The 18,333-nt window shown below is 44.9% G+C and overlaps 1 protein-coding gene across 1 annotated transcript in view; it reads left to right on the forward strand.

Moving 5' to 3' along the window:
- The window catches only part of LOC115109702 (CCR4-NOT transcription complex subunit 4-like), a 31,696-nt gene extending 26,637 nt beyond the window's left edge, over positions 1–5,059 (forward strand). The window contains 5 exon segments of the mRNA XM_029634947.2: positions 456–717; positions 936–1,493; positions 1,848–2,093; positions 2,286–2,399; positions 2,402–5,059. Of these exon segments, the coding sequence (XP_029490807.2) occupies positions 456–717; positions 936–1,493; positions 1,848–2,093; positions 2,286–2,399; positions 2,402–2,667 (1,446 nt within the window). The 3' untranslated portion in view covers positions 2,668–5,059.
- The last annotated feature ends 13,274 nt before the right edge of the window (positions 5,060–18,333 follow it).

Raw genomic sequence — 18,333 nt, forward strand, 5'->3', positions numbered from 1 at the left:
TTGGAATAATACAGTGAAAATTATGATAATGCAATTTTAGTGTAAGAACTGTTAGAAAAGACCGGCTGAAATTTCAGCATGTGTTGGTGGGATGGAGTTTTGGCCTGCCTGGTGACATCACCAGACCAATAAGAGTTCCAAACCCCTCTGCCAATAATAGCTCCTCAATCAATCAGACCACTCCCAGACAGTCCTAGTAAAATTATTGATTGGGAAATTGCTCTTTGCTAAGAAGCATTTTTCAAATGTATTTTGGACCATTTTAATTGAAAACAATCACAGTAAGGTACTTAATTGTTACCAAGAAATTATTTGATATTGACATAAAAACGGCTGCATTGGTTGGACCTTTAAAAGATTTGTTTTCATTATGAATTATTGTTTACAAATGTTAGACGGTATTAACGGTATCCCCCCACGAATTTAGTCCCCATATTCCTCTTTCCCCCTTCCAGATGCCTAACCGCGAGTCCCCTTCCCCTCCCCCGGGGCTGACTAAGCCCCCCAGCAGTCTGGTGGTTCCCATCACTGTAGCAGACCTCACCGCCCGCTCGCCCTTCGAGGGGGCTGCTGCAGAGTCCCAGTCCCTGTTCTCCGACAACAGTAACTTCAGACACCCCAACCCCATCCCGTCCGGCCTGCCCCCCTTCGCCAGCTCGCCTAGAGGGGGATCCGACTGGCCCATGACCCCCGAACCACAGAGCCTCTTCGCATCAGGTGGGTTGTGTGGGGCAGAATCAAGCAGATGCACGAGCGCACACGCACTCCGTCACGGTTAAGAAACAATGCTTCCGTTAACAAAGGCAGTTTCTGCTCCACTGTTTGAACCTTGTGCCAATGAAGACAAAAGTTACACACTTGTCTCTCCTTGCTGTGGATTCATTTGACTAACGTTGCTAACCACTTGCTAACTCTTCCACCCTTGCTCTCCTCAGACACAATACCGGTCTCCTCCTCCACAGACTGGCAGGCAGCCTTCGGCTTCGGCTCCTCTACTAAACAGCAGCAGGACGACGACCTGGGCTTCGACCCCTTTGACGTGACACGGAAGGCCCTTGCTGACCTCATTGAGAAGGAGCTGTCAGTCCAGGACCAGCCCAGTCCCCTGGGGTCCCCCAGCCCCTTCGGCCTCCACCACCCCGGGTCCCACCACGGCCTCCACATGCCCCTCTCCAACCCCAACCATTTCCCCAGCAGCATTGGACCTCCACCCCGCCTCTCTCAGCTCCACCACAGGCACATTTCTAGCTCCTTTAGTTTCCCTGGTTCCCAGAGTCAGAGCAGTCATCATGGTGGAAGTCAGGCTGCCCAGGCCGCTGCAGCTCGGCATACCTGGATGGGCATGCCTCCCTCGGCACGCAGCAATAACCACCTCCTCTCACACTTGAACCACTCGGCCAATGCTGGAGGAGGACATAGCAACTTCCTGGACTTGAGCATGCCTCCTCAGCACCACATTCACAATACAGGGCTGGGAGGGATCCCCATGTCAGGTAGGATACCCTGGGTCTGTTTTCTGGGAGTGTTGGGGTCAGTTATGTCCCCTGTCAAATGGAATTGACCCTAACCCTGGTTGAGTCGGGTTTAGCGCAATCTGTTCAGTATGAACGTACAAGCATTGAACTTCAAAACATATGTAATCGTTTTGCCTGTTTTGATCATGTCATATTGACCTTGCGAGAAACATATTACATGCAGATGCATTTCTGTGTTTTGCCCTGTGAAGACTTACAAATCTATATTAAATGTCTTCTCTACCGGTGATATCTTTTTTACAGAAGCAAAGCAGCACTCCTTATGTTCTCACTTATCCCTGATTTTAAATGTATTTTTCTCTCTCTCTGCAGAAAACAGCAGTTCTATAGACGGCCTCAATGTGAAAGAATGGCAGGACGGTTTGAGAGCTCTCCTCCCCAACATCAACATCAACTTCGGGGGTCTCCCCAACTCCTCCTCCTCTTCTTCTTCCTCCTCTTCCTCCAGTATGAACCACATGGGGGGTCCTGGGGGGCTAAATGGGCCAGGGGGACTCTCACACAGTCTCAGCTGGGATGGTACGGCCAGCTGGATGGACCCAGCTATCATCACAGGTAGTGAGTAACTTTACGTTTTGTTTATTATAAACAAATGTATCTGTGTTGTATTGCACCGGTTTCCCAAACTCTGTCCTAGGGATCCCAAGGGTTGCATGTGTAGTTTTCTGCTGTATCACTACGCAGCTGATTCAAATGGTCACTTCCAACCAGAATCTACATCTTCATTCACCTCTTTCTTTCTCTCCTCAGGCATCCCAGCCTCAGCAGGCAGCAGTTTAGACTGTCTCCAGGAGGACCAGAACCCTCCCCACTGGCTCAAATCCCTCCAGGCCCTGACAGAGATGGACGGCCCTGCACTGCCATCACTCCCCAGCAGCCCCAGAACCAGCAACACCAATCCCTCCACCACAGCCACCACCATGGCCTCCTAGACCAGGCCTCCTCACACCCACACCTCCACCACAGAGCAGGCTCTGGTTGGGCCCCCTACTTGCCCGGCCTGACCCAGCCCACACACCCCAACCCCAGCCAATTCCACAGCCCTCCCCCAGGCTTCCAGACAGCCTTCAGACCCCCAGGCCAAAGCGCCACAGAGTTGCTACAGAGCGCCTCCGCCGGTGACCGCCACTAAACTAAAGACAGATTACAGCAGACTACCCCCGACCCACGTCATAATCCCGATCCCCAATGCAATACAGATACAGTACACACACTAATCTGCAGATGATCAGATTATGAAAATGATTAACAAAATAACAAGGCTTTCTTTTTCTTTCTCCTTCCTCCTTTTTTTCTATTCTAAAGGCCTATTTGTTTGTTTTGGTTTTTGTGGCACATGACATGAATGACCTGTTAACCCTTTGTCTGCTACTGACCGGCCCCACTGAGCTCCAGTAGTCAGGGTCGCCTTCAGTAGGATGCACTGTAGTCAAACGTTTTCAAACGGAAAAATGAAAAGGAGCGTTTCTTATTGGGCAGAACCATGTAAGTCCCTCATGGTTTTCTTTTGTTTGGTGCATAATGAACACGACCCAGATGAATTGTTTGGGATCAGACCGGTGCTGACTACTCTGAGCTTCACGTGGAGTCTGTCTGTATGATCTAGACGAGCACAGAGAATAGGAGCAGTGATACTTTTTGTGACACCCAAGACGATAACTCCAAATGTACAGGAGTCAAGATTAGCTAACGTGAGTCATTTTTAAGAAGTAAATTTATGATTAAATATGAAACCTGTAGGAAAATCGTCGTGAAAAAAAGTGAAGTCATGATTACTCTTTGAGTATGAAGCAACAAACTGAATAGTGAATCTGCTCTTAAAGCTTTGCCCCAAGGGCCCTCATCCTCCCCACTTTGAATAAAACAGGAGACTGAATGAAACGGTTAACACTCACTCAGTGCAGAGAAGCTTTAAGGCGAACTATAACTTTAAGGCAAAAATGATACCAAATGCCTTTTAACTGATTAAGAGGAGGTAAGATTGAAAATCTTTAGAGAAAAACAGGGGTAAAAATTACTTCAGGCTTGTTTTAATTGGTTCAGATGACAGAAAATGATGCAGACAGAGATGGTCACAGATGGATATAATGTTAGGATGTGGGAGTTGAGGGCACAGCCAAGCCAATCTGCTTCGGCTTCCCTGTTAGGCAGGGTCACAATGGTCACGTTCCAGGCTGACAATATTACAGTCACGCTGCACTCACGCAGCAACCGATGGTCATCGACTTTGCTGAATGGTGTCAGTCTGCTATATCATATGCGGTTAACTGATATAACTGATTAGCTATACCTGATTAACTAGTTAGCTGATACAGGCATTGTGAGATCTGGCAGGCAACTGCAATGTAGTCTGCCTGGAATGTGCCCCAATGGCCTGTCTTGTACAGGTCATTAAAACCCACATTCCCTTTGGGGTCATGGTGCCCCATCCTGTAGTAGAGGCAAGATTCAGTTCGACCTCTGTATCAGAGGATGGAGCACTGCCTAACTGGGGGACTGACCGCCGGGGTTGGAAGAATAATAATTAGTCTCACGACTATTCTCAGATTGGAAGAAGAATAGGCCTAGTGTCAGGATACCAGACCTCAGCACGTTACATGCTAGTTCTGGGGAAACTAAGAATGGCTGGAGTGGAGGCAAAAAAATTAAGAACAATATTTAAAGGAAAACACCCCAAAATGATATTTTGATATCATTTCATTAGTTGATTGTTGAAGTCCCAATTTTTTTGCATGGCAGCAATCAAGTTAAGATGTTTAACATTCAAAATTCAGATTTACTGCTGTTATGCTCTTTTTTTCATAACATGCTGCATCATATGAAGTAAAATGCATCATACCGGCTGTTTTTTTTTCTGTCTTTTGAAAGTTTGGGATTATAACCGCAGTGGACTGAATGTTTTGGGGTGGAATTTTACTTTAAAAACTGTTGGAGGGAAGATGTAGGCTAAAAATGGGACATCCTAAGATGTAGAGTTTGGTCTGATACGCACAGTGCCACTGTGTGGCAACTACAGTAGCTAAACCCTTATCAGGAAAGTCACAAGAAGACCCAACAGATAAATGATGAAAGGGTTGATGAAAAGGCTTCCTAGATGTCACGATGTCCTGATATGCACCTGTAGAAAAGAGTGAGAATTTAAATAATGTCATGTGATATCGGAGATTGTGTGAAAGGAAGGTGCTAGAAGACGACGACAAACGATGGCTAGCAATTTAATCCAAGGAGCGCTCTGCCTCTCTCTGGGCCTTGAGAATGAATAACCTCCCTTCACGACCTTTTATTTTTAAGTCTTAACTCCATAACATCTACATCTTTATCTCTCTTTCTCTCTCCTGCTATATCCCCTATTAAAACATTATTCACTAGAAACATGAACTGATCCAGGTGAAACCAACAATCAGTCATACTTACTGTGGTTTTTAACGTGATGCGGAGATATAAAACACAATGAGGAGCTTAAAGGAATTGAACTGTCCACTGCCCGTCTGGAAAAACAAACCTTAAATAAAATGAAAAACCCAGTGCTCGAGTTGGCTCTTTTTGTTGTTTCAGAGATTCACACTATCACGTTTCAATGTTTTTTTTTCTTCAAGTTCAAGTATTACACAGGCTGTTCTAATCTATCATAACTTGTAACACTGGCTATATCAACAACTCCCAGGGTCTGTTAGTTTCCTGGACTCAAGATTAAGCCTAGTCTTGGACTAAAAATGTATGTCACTGGAGAATTTCCATTGAGCAATCTTTCTAGTCCAGGATTAGACTTGATCTGCCCCCGGGAAACCAAGTCCTGTTTCTGACGTAACATGTGCTTGATCTCCACAGCATGAAGACCAGGAGAACATTTGAATTACCTTAACAAATGTTGACACCACAAACTAAGTCAATAAATAATTTCTTCAGGCTTTCTCTCCACTAGGGGCCAGTCTGTCTTTACTCAGTACTCTGGCTCTGCAGTCCAAACACTATGTCCCAAATGGCACCCTATTCCCTATTTACTGAACTACGTTTTTACTAGGGCCCTGGACAAAGGTAGTACACTAAATGGGGAATAGGATAGGATACCATTTGGGAAGATGCCTTTGTCTACCCAGACAAGGTTACAGAGAGCTTGGTGGAATGTTGATGCTGAAGGTTGTCTCTGGGTACATTGTCTTCATTGATTCTCCCCTGTAAAACTAATTGTTTCATTCTGTCCCATCTGATAATATTGACATTGTCCTAAATTGATTTATTGACTTTGAGAAAGATGGCAGGATTATGTAGCTAAGAAGATATCTGCCTTTTTTGTTTGTGTGTATATGTGTTATATATATATATATATATGTGTGTGTATGTGAGAAGGGGATGAAGTTTGTATTAGTTATTCCATATGCAGTCCTCAACCTCCCCCTGTGCTGTGCAGCCAGACCGCCTATGCTCTATACTGTAGCTACCTGCAGCAGAATAGCAGTGGGCTCTGTAGCTACCTGCAGCAGAATAGCTGTGGGCTCTGTAGCTACCTGCAGCAGAATAGCAGTGGGCTCTGTAGCTACCTGCAGCAGAATAGCAGTGTGCTCTGTAGCTACCTGCAGCAGAATAGCAGTGGGCTCTGTAGCTACCTGCAGAAGAATAGTAGTGGGCTCTGTAGCTACCTGCAGAAGAATAGTAGTGGGCTCTGTAGCTACCTGCAGCAGAATAGCAGTGTGCTCTGTAGCTACCTGCAGCAGAATAGCAGTGGGCTCTGTAGCTACCTGCAGCAGAATAGCAGTGGGCTCTGTAGCTACCTGCAGCAGAATAGCAGTGGGCTCTGTAGCTACCTGCAGCAGAATAGCAGTGGGCTCTGTAGCTACCTGCAGCAGAATAGTAGTGGGCTCTGTAGCTACCTGCAGCAGAATAGTAGTGGGCTCTGTAGCTACCTGCAGCAGAATAGCAGTGTGCTCTGTAGCTACCTGCAGCAGAATAGCAGTGGTCTCTGTAGCTACCTGCAGCAGCATAGTAGTGGGCTCTGTAGCTACCTGCAGCAGAATAGCAGTGTGCTCTGTAGCTACCTGCAGCAGCATAGCAGTGTGCTCTGTAGTTACCTGCAGCAGAATAGCAGTGTGCTCTGTAGCTACCTGCAGCAGAATAGCAGTGGGCTCTGTAGCTACCTGCAGCAGAATAGCAGTGGGCTCTGTAGCTACCTGCAGCAGAATAGTAGTGGGCTCTGTAGCTACCTGCAGCAGCATAGTAGTGGGCTCTGTAGCTACCTGCAGCAGAATAGTAGTGGGCTCTGTAGCTACCTGCAGAAGAATAGCAGTGTGCTCTCTAGTTACCTGCAGCAGCATAGCAGTGGGCTCTGTAGCTACCTGCAGAAGAATAGCAGTGTGCTCTGTAGCTACAGAGCAGAATAGCAGAATAGCAGTGGGCTCTGTAGCTACCTGCAGCAGCATAGCAGTGGGCTCTGTAGCTACCTGCAGCAGAATAGCAGTGTGCTCTGTAGCTACCTGCAGCAGAATAGCAGTGGGCTCTGTAGCTACCTGCAGCAGAATAGCAGTGGGCTCTGTAGCTACCTGCAGCAGAATAGCAGTGGGTTCTGTAGCTACCTGCAGCAGCATAGCAGTGGGCTCTGTAGCTACCTGCAGCAGAATAGCAGTGGGCTCTGTAGCTACCTGCAGCAGAATAGCAGTGGGCTCTGTAGCTACCTGCAGCAGAATAGTAGTGGGCTCTGTAGCTACCTGCAGAAGAATAGCAGTGGGCTCTATAGCTACCTGCAGCAGAATAGTAGTGGGCTCTGTAGCTAACTGCAGCAGAATAGCAGTGGGCTCTGTAGCTACCTGCAGCAGAATAGCAGTGGGCTCTGTAGCTAACTGCAGCAGAATAGTAGTGGGCTCTATAGCTACCTGCAGCAGAATAGTAGTGGGCTCTGTAGCTACCTGCAGCAGAATAGTAGTGGGCTCTATAGCTACCTGCAGCAGAATAGTAGTGGGCTCTGTAGCTACCTGCAGAAGAATAGTAGTGGGCTCTATAGCTACCTGCAGCAGAATAGTAGTGGGCTCTGTAGCTACCTGCAGAAGAATAGTAGTGGGCTCTATAGCTACCTGCAGCAGAATAGTAGTGGGCTCTGTAGCTACCTGCAGAAGAATAGCAGTGGGCTCTGTAGCTACCTGCAGCAGAATAGCAGTGGGCTCTGTAGCTACCTGCAGCAGAATAGTAGTGGGCTCTGTAGCTACCTGCAGAAGAATAGCAGTGGGCTCTATAGCTACCTGCAGCAGAATAGTAGTGGGCTCTGTAGCTAACTGCAGCAGAATAGCAGTGGGCTCTGTAGCTACCTGCAGCAGAATAGCAGTGGGCTCTGTAGCTAACTGCAGCAGAATAGTAGTGGGCTCTATAGCTACCTGCAGCAGAATAGTAGTGGGCTCTGTAGCTACCTGCAGCAGAATAGTAGTGGGCTCTATAGCTACCTGCAGCAGAATAGTAGTGGGCTCTGTAGCTACCTGCAGAAGAATAGTAGTGGGCTCTATAGCTACCTGCAGCAGAATAGTAGTGGGCTCTGTAGCTACCTGCAGAAGAATAGTAGTGGGCTCTATAGCTACCTGCAGCAGAATAGTAGTGGGCTCTGTAGCTACCTGCAGAAGAATAGCAGTGGGCTCTGTAGCTACCTGCAGCAGAATAGCAGTGGGCTCTGTAGCTACCTGCAGCAGAATAGCAGTGGGCTCTGTAGCTACCTGCAGAAGAATAGTAGTGGGCTCTCTGTCATCTACGAGCTCTGAGAGATTAAAGGTAACAATGGGGACACTAATTCTGTGACATCACTACTGTCAGTCTTGTAATGTGGTGACAGAATCCCATTGTGATTTCAACACCTCACCCTGGGAGAGTAATGTTAACCTTACTGTTAGTGGATGTCTTCCTATTAAAATATGAAAAAGGTTATGCTAATGCATCATGACGTTATGAATCCACCCGTCCTCTTCCATAATGTTACCGCTGGTGTTCCCTGCGTGACTTACACATCCCGCGCAGCTAGGATGTTCTGTTTATCTTCTGGCCTGTATAGGTGTTGAATGAATGTCTTTTTATTTGACGGAATTAGACCGTATGAGAACTCAACCATGTTCATATGTTACCTTTGTTCTTCCCAGTCTGTTACTTACTTGCCTCACACCATGTTGCCTGAATGTTTACCCTCTTCCCTAGAGCGGTAAATGAATTTAAATACGAGGTTTCATCCTGAGACAAGGTTATGCTATGAATCCAACGTTGTCCATAATGTTACCCCTGGTCTTCCCACTGGGACTTTGACACCCCACCTGCCAGAGTTGAGCTGTTACCTAATATTTATCATTTTCATTGAGCCCAAGCGCTCATCGTTCTCTTCTGTTTACCTCTGGTCTGCCTGGTCAGTGTGACTGTTACACTCTTAGAAATACATGTGCTAAGTAGATCCATGTAGAGTTATTTGGTTTGTCCCCATAGGGGAATGCTTTTTGGTTGCTAGGTAGAACACGTTTCTGAGGGTTCTACCTAGAACCTTCTAATTAGGGTTTGTCATAGAACCATTTAGACTAGAGGGTTCTATTTAGAACCCTCTATAAATGGTTCCTACAAAGGACCTTTATCATCTAAAGGTTCTTCCTGGAATCCTCTGAGCGGTTCCACCAGCCTTTAATTAGTTATTCAAATTCAACTCTTTATGACAATACATTACGTATACTGAGTGTACAAAACATAAGGAATACCTTCCTAATATTGAGTCGCACCCCCTTTTGCCCTCAGAACAGCCTCAATTTGTTGGGGCATGGAGTACAAGGCGTCGAAGGCATTCCACAGGGATGCTGGCCTGTGTTGACTCCAATACTTCCCAAAGTTGTGTCAAATTGGCTGGATGTCCTTTGGGTGGTGGATTATTCTTGATACATGGGAAATTGTTGAGCGTGAAAAACCCAGCAGTGTTGCGGTTCTTGACACACTCAAACCGGTGCGCCTGGTACCTGCCTCCATACCCGGTTTGAAAGGGACTTAAATATTTTGTCTTGCCCGTTCATCCTCTGAATGGCACACATACACAATCCATGTCTGTCTCGTCCCCTTGATGTACACTGAATTGTGTATGTGAAGTGGATTTAACATGTGACATCAATAAGGATCATAGTTATCAACTGGACTTGCTAACTCTTCTTGAAGTGCTCTGTTAGTTAAGGGCTTGTAAGTAAGCATTTCACAGTAAAGTCTACACTTGTTGTATTCGGCACATGTGACAAATAAAGTTTGATTTCATAGTATATGTAATTGAAAAAAAATGTTTTGTATACTCAGTGTATATCCTAAGGCCTTTTTGAGGGCATAGTCATACCCTAAGAAACACCTGTTTACATGCCACATTAGACTGGTGTGCAAAGTGATGCTTAATTCCTATTGCAATCCAGCCAGAAGATTAACAATTTGAACTTTTACTCACCTACAACCTGCATTCAAAATGACTGCCATTGTGTTATTGTGTTGTTATTGACCATACGTTTGTTTATCCGATGTGTAACTCTGTTGTTTTTGTCCCACTGCTTTGCTTTATCTTGGCCATGTCGCAGTTGTGAATGAGAACTTGTTCTCAACTGGCTTACCTGGTTAAATAAAGGTAAAATAAAATAACCATGTAGACTGGATTAGCCATCTCAGTAACGAGTGCAATAAGTCCAACTACGAACAGATTAGATTTGTTTGGGAAATGTATTATAAACAATTCTAAAAAATCAACCTGCTATAGAGCATGCTGGGAAATGTGATAATGTGTGTGGTTTTGAGTGTTTTACCTTACACAGAGTGAAAATGACACAGTCACTCCTAGTTCACCAACACCATTTTTTTTTACACCACTGAGTGTTTACCTCTTTGTTACACTGAAAAAGCTAAACTTGGTATCACTGGACAATTTGCTGGGCAGACATATTCTCATTTTGGTACAGTTTGAAACATTCTTACACCTTTCTTTTTAAACTCTAGAGGGTTCAAGTTTAAACACTGAGGTGAACATTCATGCTCAAAGCGCTATTTAAAGGAAAGGGGAAAAAATATTAAGTTTATTCAGATTTGGAAGGGTTCTGTATAGAACCATTCTTCTTTTACATTTGATTTCACCTTCATTTAAACAGGTAGTCCGGTTGAGGACAAGTTCTCATTTACAACTGCGACCTGACCAAGATAAAGCTAAGCAGTGCAACATAAACAACCACATAGAGTTACACATGGAAGAAACAAATGTACAGTCAACACAATAGGAAAAAATCTATATACAGTGTGTGCAAATGAGGTAAGATGAGGGAGGTAAGGCAATAAATAGGCGGTAGTGGCGAAGTAATTACAATTTAGCATTAACACTGGAGTGATGTTCAGAAGATGAATGTGCAAGTAGAGATACTGGGGTGCAAAGGAGAAAAAAATAATATGGGGATGAGGGAGTTGGATGGGCTATGTACAGATGGGCTATGTACATGTGCAGTGATCCGTGAGCTGCTCTGACAGCTGATGTTTAAAGTTAGTGAGGGAGATATGAGTCTCCAGCTTCAGTGATTTTTGCAATATGTTCCAGTCATTGGCAGCAGAGAACTGGAAGGAAAGACGGCCAAATGAGGAATTGGCTTTGGGGGTGACCAGTGAAATATACCTGCTGGAGCGCGTGCTACGGTTGGGTGCTGCTATGGTGACCAGTGAGCTGAGATAAGTTGGAGCTTTACCTAGCAAAGAAGGCTAGGCTTTACCTTGCCTTCCAAAGAATCCTTCTTGCCTTCCATAGAGTCACCAAAGAACACTTTCTTCCAAAAACTGTTCTGATGATGAAAAGAGTTCTAGGTTGAATTTGCCCTACAAAGAACCCTTGTCCTCCAAAAAGGTTGGGGTGACTGGAGGCTGAAGCTGCCCTCTGAGACTTGCCCCCACTGCCCTACAGCCGGCCCAGCATTAGAAGATGAGGCGGGACACTCTTCATTATAAAAGTTATGTTTATTGTAGATCCATGATTTAAACATAATCTGACATTTTATCAGAGAGGTGACCCAGACCTCTGAGTCCGGTTGCCCCAGCATTGCCTTTTGAGTTCATCCCAGCCTAGGCCCCAGTCCCCCTGGGCCAGCACAGCCCCCACGGCCAAGCAGCCCCATGGCCGTCCAGGTGCTGAGGAGGCACTAACAGCTAACAGAGGATGTGAATAATGCAGACAGCCAGCAGATTCTGGGGCAGTGACAATGAGTCAGCAACACAGAGGCAGTAGAGGGGGAGGCACTGCTCTCTCTCTCTCTCTGCTCAGTGTTCCTGGTCGGGCAACCACACACCCACACAGAAGAGCAGAGTGCTTTCACACAACAAGCACCTCGCACATTCACAGCTGAAGTGATTTTGCACAATTGAGGCATGATATGTATTTTGGAATTATAAATAGTTTTATATATATATAATTGTTTGTAAAAAATTCTTTGTAAGAATCAAGTATTACCTGAAGGTTGGAATCTGTGATGGAAAAGAGAACATATAGGCTGTGGGCTACATGACTGGGAAAGTCACTGTAGGAAATCCAATACTGTTTTTTAATAGCTTGTGTGCGTGAGCGGGCTGAGTTGGCCAGTCAGATTCCTCTGGTTAGCTTTGTCTTTGGCAGGGCCAGGAAAGAAATCTCAAACAAATAAAAAAATGATTGATTAACTTATTGATTGCCTTATTTTGCTGCAATGGTGTAATCACGCTAGTTACTGTAGTGCTTATTGCTATGTGAGAACAGGGAGACAGTAATGGACATGGTGATGAATCATACTGTAATAATCCGCTCATTGTTACTGTTTTTGCTGCAGCTTCTGCTCTGGGAATTGAGTAGCAGTCACGCACGCACGCACGCACGCACGCGCGCGCGCACGCACACGCACACGCACACACACCAGTCACTTAAAGGTCTGACATCCAGGTTTTCCTGCCTCCTAGAGGGACTGCTTGCTGCAAAATGTGTAGGGTATTCTCTATAGCTGCTGTGCCTTATGTCTGTGCTGTCCTGGAATGATCCTCTGTACCTGGGGGAGGGTACCATAATCCATCTCAGGAACACACACTAAGAACGTTGCAAACACACACACGCGCATACAGTACATATACACCATCCATCTCAGAATCCCACACACACAGGTTAACCCCTAGAGTCAATGTCCGCCCCTTGCGGAAATCTAATTAGCATAATACAAAAAAAAAACATACAAATCTGTCCATTTAAGCTAGAGATATCTGCAATGGATGTGTCTCAATCCGCCGCATCCGCCGATGTCACACTTCCGCATCTGCAGGGAAAGGTGACAAAGCTAGAGCGGTGTTTGTCAGACCATGAGAAATTCGGTCTTCTCACAAAATCGTCTGTAGCGTTCGAATGTTTTGGCCTACAAACTACCATATATTACTGTATATACATACAGTGGTGCAAAAACGTATTTAGTCAGCCACCAATTGTGCAAGTTCTCCCAATACTTATTTTCCACCATCGTTTCATAAAAAATCCTACAATGTGATTTTCTGGCTTTTTTTTTTCATTTTGTCTGTCATAGTTGAAGTGTACCTATGATGAAAATTACAGGCCTCTCTCATCTTTTTAAGTGGGAGAACTTGCACAATTGGTGGCTGACTAAATACTTTTTTGCCCCACTGTACCTACACAATGGTGTTCTCCGTTTTGTTCTACGACCCCCACAAGCGTCTTGGGACTTGTCTGAAGTAGGTACAGCTGGCAACTTCTTTCTGTAGCTACCGAACAGTTTGGGATGCACACTAATATGACGCGTCTGTGGAAAGGTGAGACTCTCAGAAATATCATCGCCCCAAGACATGCTAACCTCTCACCATTACAAGAACAGGGAAGGTCAGCATTTTTGGGGGATATGATATTTGTGCTTCTGTCACTTTCTCACTCATTATTTTCACGATTCATTCAGGATCATCCGGCATCATGGTAGCATTCACATTAATGTAGAAGTGTTTAGAAACATATTCTATTATTAGAATATTATAATAGTGACTCCAAAATGACACAACACATGATTTACCATTTATTTCTATTGGGCACAAAATCAGCCAACACACAGAAAATGCATCCAACAAATTGTAGTCAGAAGTTTGAAGTAGTCATTACTTGCTATGAATATGGGACCAAATATTTAAAAATGTTCTACTTGAATACACATATAAATTAATTTGTCCCAATACTTTCGGTCCCCTAAAATAGGGGGACTATGTACAAAAAGTGCTGTTTCACCCGATATGGATTCACCCGATATTGATGAAAATACTCTCAAATGAAAAATGACAGTCTGCACTTTAACCTCATAGTCAGTCATTGTATCATTTCAAATCCAAAGTGCTGGAGTGAAGTGCCAAAACAACAACAAAAAAATGGTCACTGTCCCAATATATGCCATTTAGCAGTTGCTTATCTCCAAAGTGACTTACCATTATGCATACATTTTATGTATGGGTGGAATCAAACCCACTATCTTGGCGTTGTAAGCACCATGCTCTACCAACTGAGCTACAGAGGACCGCTGTGGTTGGAACTGAAATCTAGACACTGGCTGTAGGTCTGTTCTCTCATAGTCTAATATAATATTAACTCCTGCAGAATTAGGCATTTCTTGCAGTAAAATGATACACAAAATGTAGGCTACATTTTGACTCGGGAACAGGAGTGGAGAAATAGGATTTATTTCTTTCAGCATCAGAGAACAAATGCGTGGTTAGGGATCGTCTGTAAAGGTGCTATCTTCATCAGCATCATAAAAGCTGTTAGTGAAAAGGCATAAAATAAACATCCAAGCCAAAATGAAATCAAAAACACGTTGGGTCGTTTTTAACAACTTCAAATTTTCTCAAAACGGTCTAAATCTTTCCCGTTCTTTTAGATTTATAGCATTTTCTCCCCGGTCCCTAAACGTCTTTGCTGCCCGAGAAAAGCAGAGATGAAAGAGGAAAGAGAAAACTAACTTTACCGATATCAACTAGATTAAAGCATTCTATCAATATATGCATTCTATCAATATATGCATTCTATCAATTTATGCCATTATTCTGGTAAGCAAGGATTTATTTAGTCTAACTATAGACAAGCTGACTAACAAATAGTATAACAAAATGTCATAAATTATAAGCAGAAACATAGGCCTTTGGAAAAAAGAATCACCATCTCTGACAGTACAGCGCACATTCTATATTTGGAGTCGGGTGCAGGCCTCAGATTTTCACTTTATCACATACAGTCAGGCAGTTGCAGATGGGTTATTTCAATTGCTGGCGGGTGCAGGTGAACAAACAGCTGACCCGGGCATCACTAACACACAATCCATCTCAGGATCATATGATGATGGCCAGATTATAATTACCTGGTGCAGGGTGCTAGGTGGTAAAACCTGTTGGGACAGACAGCTCTCTCTCTCTCTCTCTCTCAGCATCTCAGCAAAAAGCACTCTTCCCATTTTTCAGCCCTGATAGACTACATCCCAAATAGCACCCTATTCACTTAGTGCATGACTTTTGACCAGGCCCAGGCTCTCTAAAGCAGAGAAAGAGAGAGATTTAGTCCTCTGTTGCTGCAAACTCACAACTCATAATCCTGTGGAAGGGGTTTACTGTAAATGTGCGTTGCAGTCATGCAGCTCCCGTTGGCCCACAGCCCCATTGTGTAATAATGAGTCTATAGGTCTGTTCGTGACTCACGAAGGGAAGTTGTTTATGTTTAACTGCACTGTCCTACAGTTCCTGGTAACAGAGAGGGAATCATATCTGGTTTCCCTGAATTTGCTATTTTCTCCTGGGTTTCCCTGTGTAAGGTGAGTCATACTGTATTGCCAATCTTGGACATCACAATATCCGACCCTCACATCATGTTTGGCCGATTACAACTAATATTCATCCATATTTATCTCCCATAACACCAGAGTTGTAGTGTAACAACAAAGATACTCCCATAGAGACACAAGATAATGTGTTCATTCTGTGGCTATCCCTCTCAGAGGTCAAGACCAAGTACTCTGGCAAAAAGTCGCCCAATGCGGAGGTTTTCCACAGAAGTATGTGAAGCGATACAAAATCAATAGAGAGGGAGAGGAGACCTTAGATGAATGACTTTCACACTGTGGTCCAGACAGATAGAGAGCAAGCCGCGCTGATGGGACTGCCTGCTATGTGATCTATGGGTGAGGGGATGAGTGGTGGGAGGAGGAGCAGAGGGTGGAGGGGCAGAGATGGAGATGGGGTAAGGAGGGGAGTGAGTAGGTCTTGTGGATGATGAGCCTTTTCTCCAGTGATTTATCCAAAGCACTAGACTTAGCCATAGAGTCAAGAACTGTGGGCCTTGTCTAGATGTGCCTTGACCAATTAGAGGGATTGTAATGGGTTTGCAAAGCTTTCTACTGTACTGTACATCTATGGTATGGCTGCACACATTGTACAGCCACGTCAGCATTCATTTGTGCACTCAAACTGTCTTTTCCTCTGTGGTTTCTATTGGCTAACCCCTTATGTGCTGCTGTGGTGCAGTGTGTTATGTGCAGCGATGCTGTAATCCAATCGGTAAATTCATATTAATGCCTGGATTGGATGATGCTAACTTTCAGCTTTTCTCCCCCAGACAGGCCTGCTGACACTGCATGATGTATAGAGGGACTGTAAGATGAGATCCTCTTCCTGGGTTGGTATCGACAAGAACACATTCTAGACTGGTTTGCTGACCCAACAAGAACAGACTGGACTAGTCTGGACTGGATCTAGCTTTAAGAACCGGCAAGATAATGCAGAGGAACGGAAGGACTTTTGCTGTAGGTGAGTGGAAGATTTACACCTTAGATGGCCGCTGTCCACTGTCATGTCGTGCTGAACCTTAGAATTATGATTCAGTCACCGCCTGCTTTCGTGGTGCAGAATCGCAGATGGCCGCTGTTACAGAGGGTTTGTTTACTTTAGCAGCGTTTGACCTTTTACGTGTGTCCTCACACATATGGATGAACGAATGAATTGATGAATAGATGAATGGATGAATCAATGAAGATGTGGTTCTAGGCCACTCCACGCCTAGTAATCGATCCCTCATCTTGCTTTCCTCTTCTCCCTGGTCTGTCCTGAATCTCTCATCTATTTCTCATTTATTTCTTTGCTGTATTACTGCCGGGGTGTAGAGCTGTCAGTGGCGTGAGGTAAAGAGCAGGCACATTTAACCGCCCTGCCTGACTTCCAACAAAAAAAACATTTTGGACTGCTGCGTCTCAAATGCCACCCTATTCATTATATAGTGCACTCCTTTTGACCACGGTTCATTGGCCCAAACGTGCCAGCCTGACAGCTCCACAAAGTAGTGCACTATATAGGGAATAGGGTGCCATTTGGGACAGGCCCGTGGATTTCCACAAGGACAAAGTAGGGGAAATATGTCCTTAATAATTAAGCAAGTGTGGCAGCAGCACAGCAGCTGCAGCCTGCCTCTCCTCTCTCTTTGATGGAGGTAATGCAGCGAGGAAGTGGGCCACGGTAGAAATGGATGTGGGGGGAGGGGTGGGGGTGTTACATGGGGGTGTTACATACACATACACAAAGGTATGTACACATGTGCACACATGTGCACACACACACACACATACATACACACAAAAACACTCACACACACAGACACACACACCCTTCCTTCCATCCTTCCTTCGGGGTTGGGTGGGGTAAAGGCCTAAGAGTGAGCGGGGTGGGATTAGGGCTATACACTATTCTACAGGAAGTGGAGGTACTACAGTATCGCTGTCAAAGCAGATTTTGTACATGTAAACACTTGATTGGACTGTTAGAGATATGCAAGAGGGGTTACGTGCACTAATTACGGTATATATAATATAAACATTTTTGAATGCAGAAAACAAATTACATGTGGAAATAACATGGGGTGAGTGCCAGTCTTTACTGAAGTTGATCTGGAATAGCAAGTAAACCAGAAGCCTCACTCAGGAAAAACAGCAGGCCTGTGTGTGCGTGTGTGCGTGTGTGTGTGTGTGTGTGTGTGTCTGCGTGTGTGTGTGTCTGTTAAAAACAGATACACTAGTACATGGCTAAAAGTATGTGGACACCCCTTCAAATTAGTGGATTCGGCTATTTCAGCCACACCCGTTGCTGACAGGTGTATAAAATCGAGCTCACCGCCATGCAATCTCCATAGAAAAACATTGGCAGTAGACTGGCCTGTACTGAAGAGCTCAGTGATGCCACCTTTCCAACAAGTCAGTCTGTCTAATTTGCGCCCTGCTAGAGCTGCCCCGGTCAACTGTAAGTGCTGTTATTGTGAAGGGGAAACATCGAGGAGCAAAAACAGCTCAGCCACAAAGTGGTAGACCACACAAGTTCACAGAACGGGACTGCTGAGTGCTGAAGAGCATATCGAGTAAAATTGTCTATCCTCAGTTGCAACACTCACTACCGAGTTCCAAACTGACTCTGTAAGCAACGTCAGCACAGGAACTGTTCGTCGGGAGCTTCTGGAAATGGGTTTCCATGGCAGAGCAGCCGCACACAAGCCTAAGATCACCATGCGCAATGCCAAGTGTCGGCTGGAATGGTGTAAAGCTCGCCACCATTGGATTCTGGAGCAGTGGAAAGTTCCAGTGAAGGGAAATATTAACTCTTCAGCATCAATGACATTCTAGACGATTCTGTGCTTCCAACTTCAAATCAAATCAAATGTTATTTGTCACATACACGTGTTTAGCAGATGTTATTGCAGGTGTAGTGAAATGCTTGTGTTTCCAGCTCCAACAGTGCAGTAATATCTAACAACACACACAATCTAAAG

This window comes from Oncorhynchus nerka, linkage group LG25, assembly GCF_034236695.1.
Source record: "Oncorhynchus nerka isolate Pitt River linkage group LG25, Oner_Uvic_2.0, whole genome shotgun sequence".
NCBI lineage: Eukaryota > Metazoa > Chordata > Actinopteri > Salmoniformes > Salmonidae > Oncorhynchus > Oncorhynchus nerka.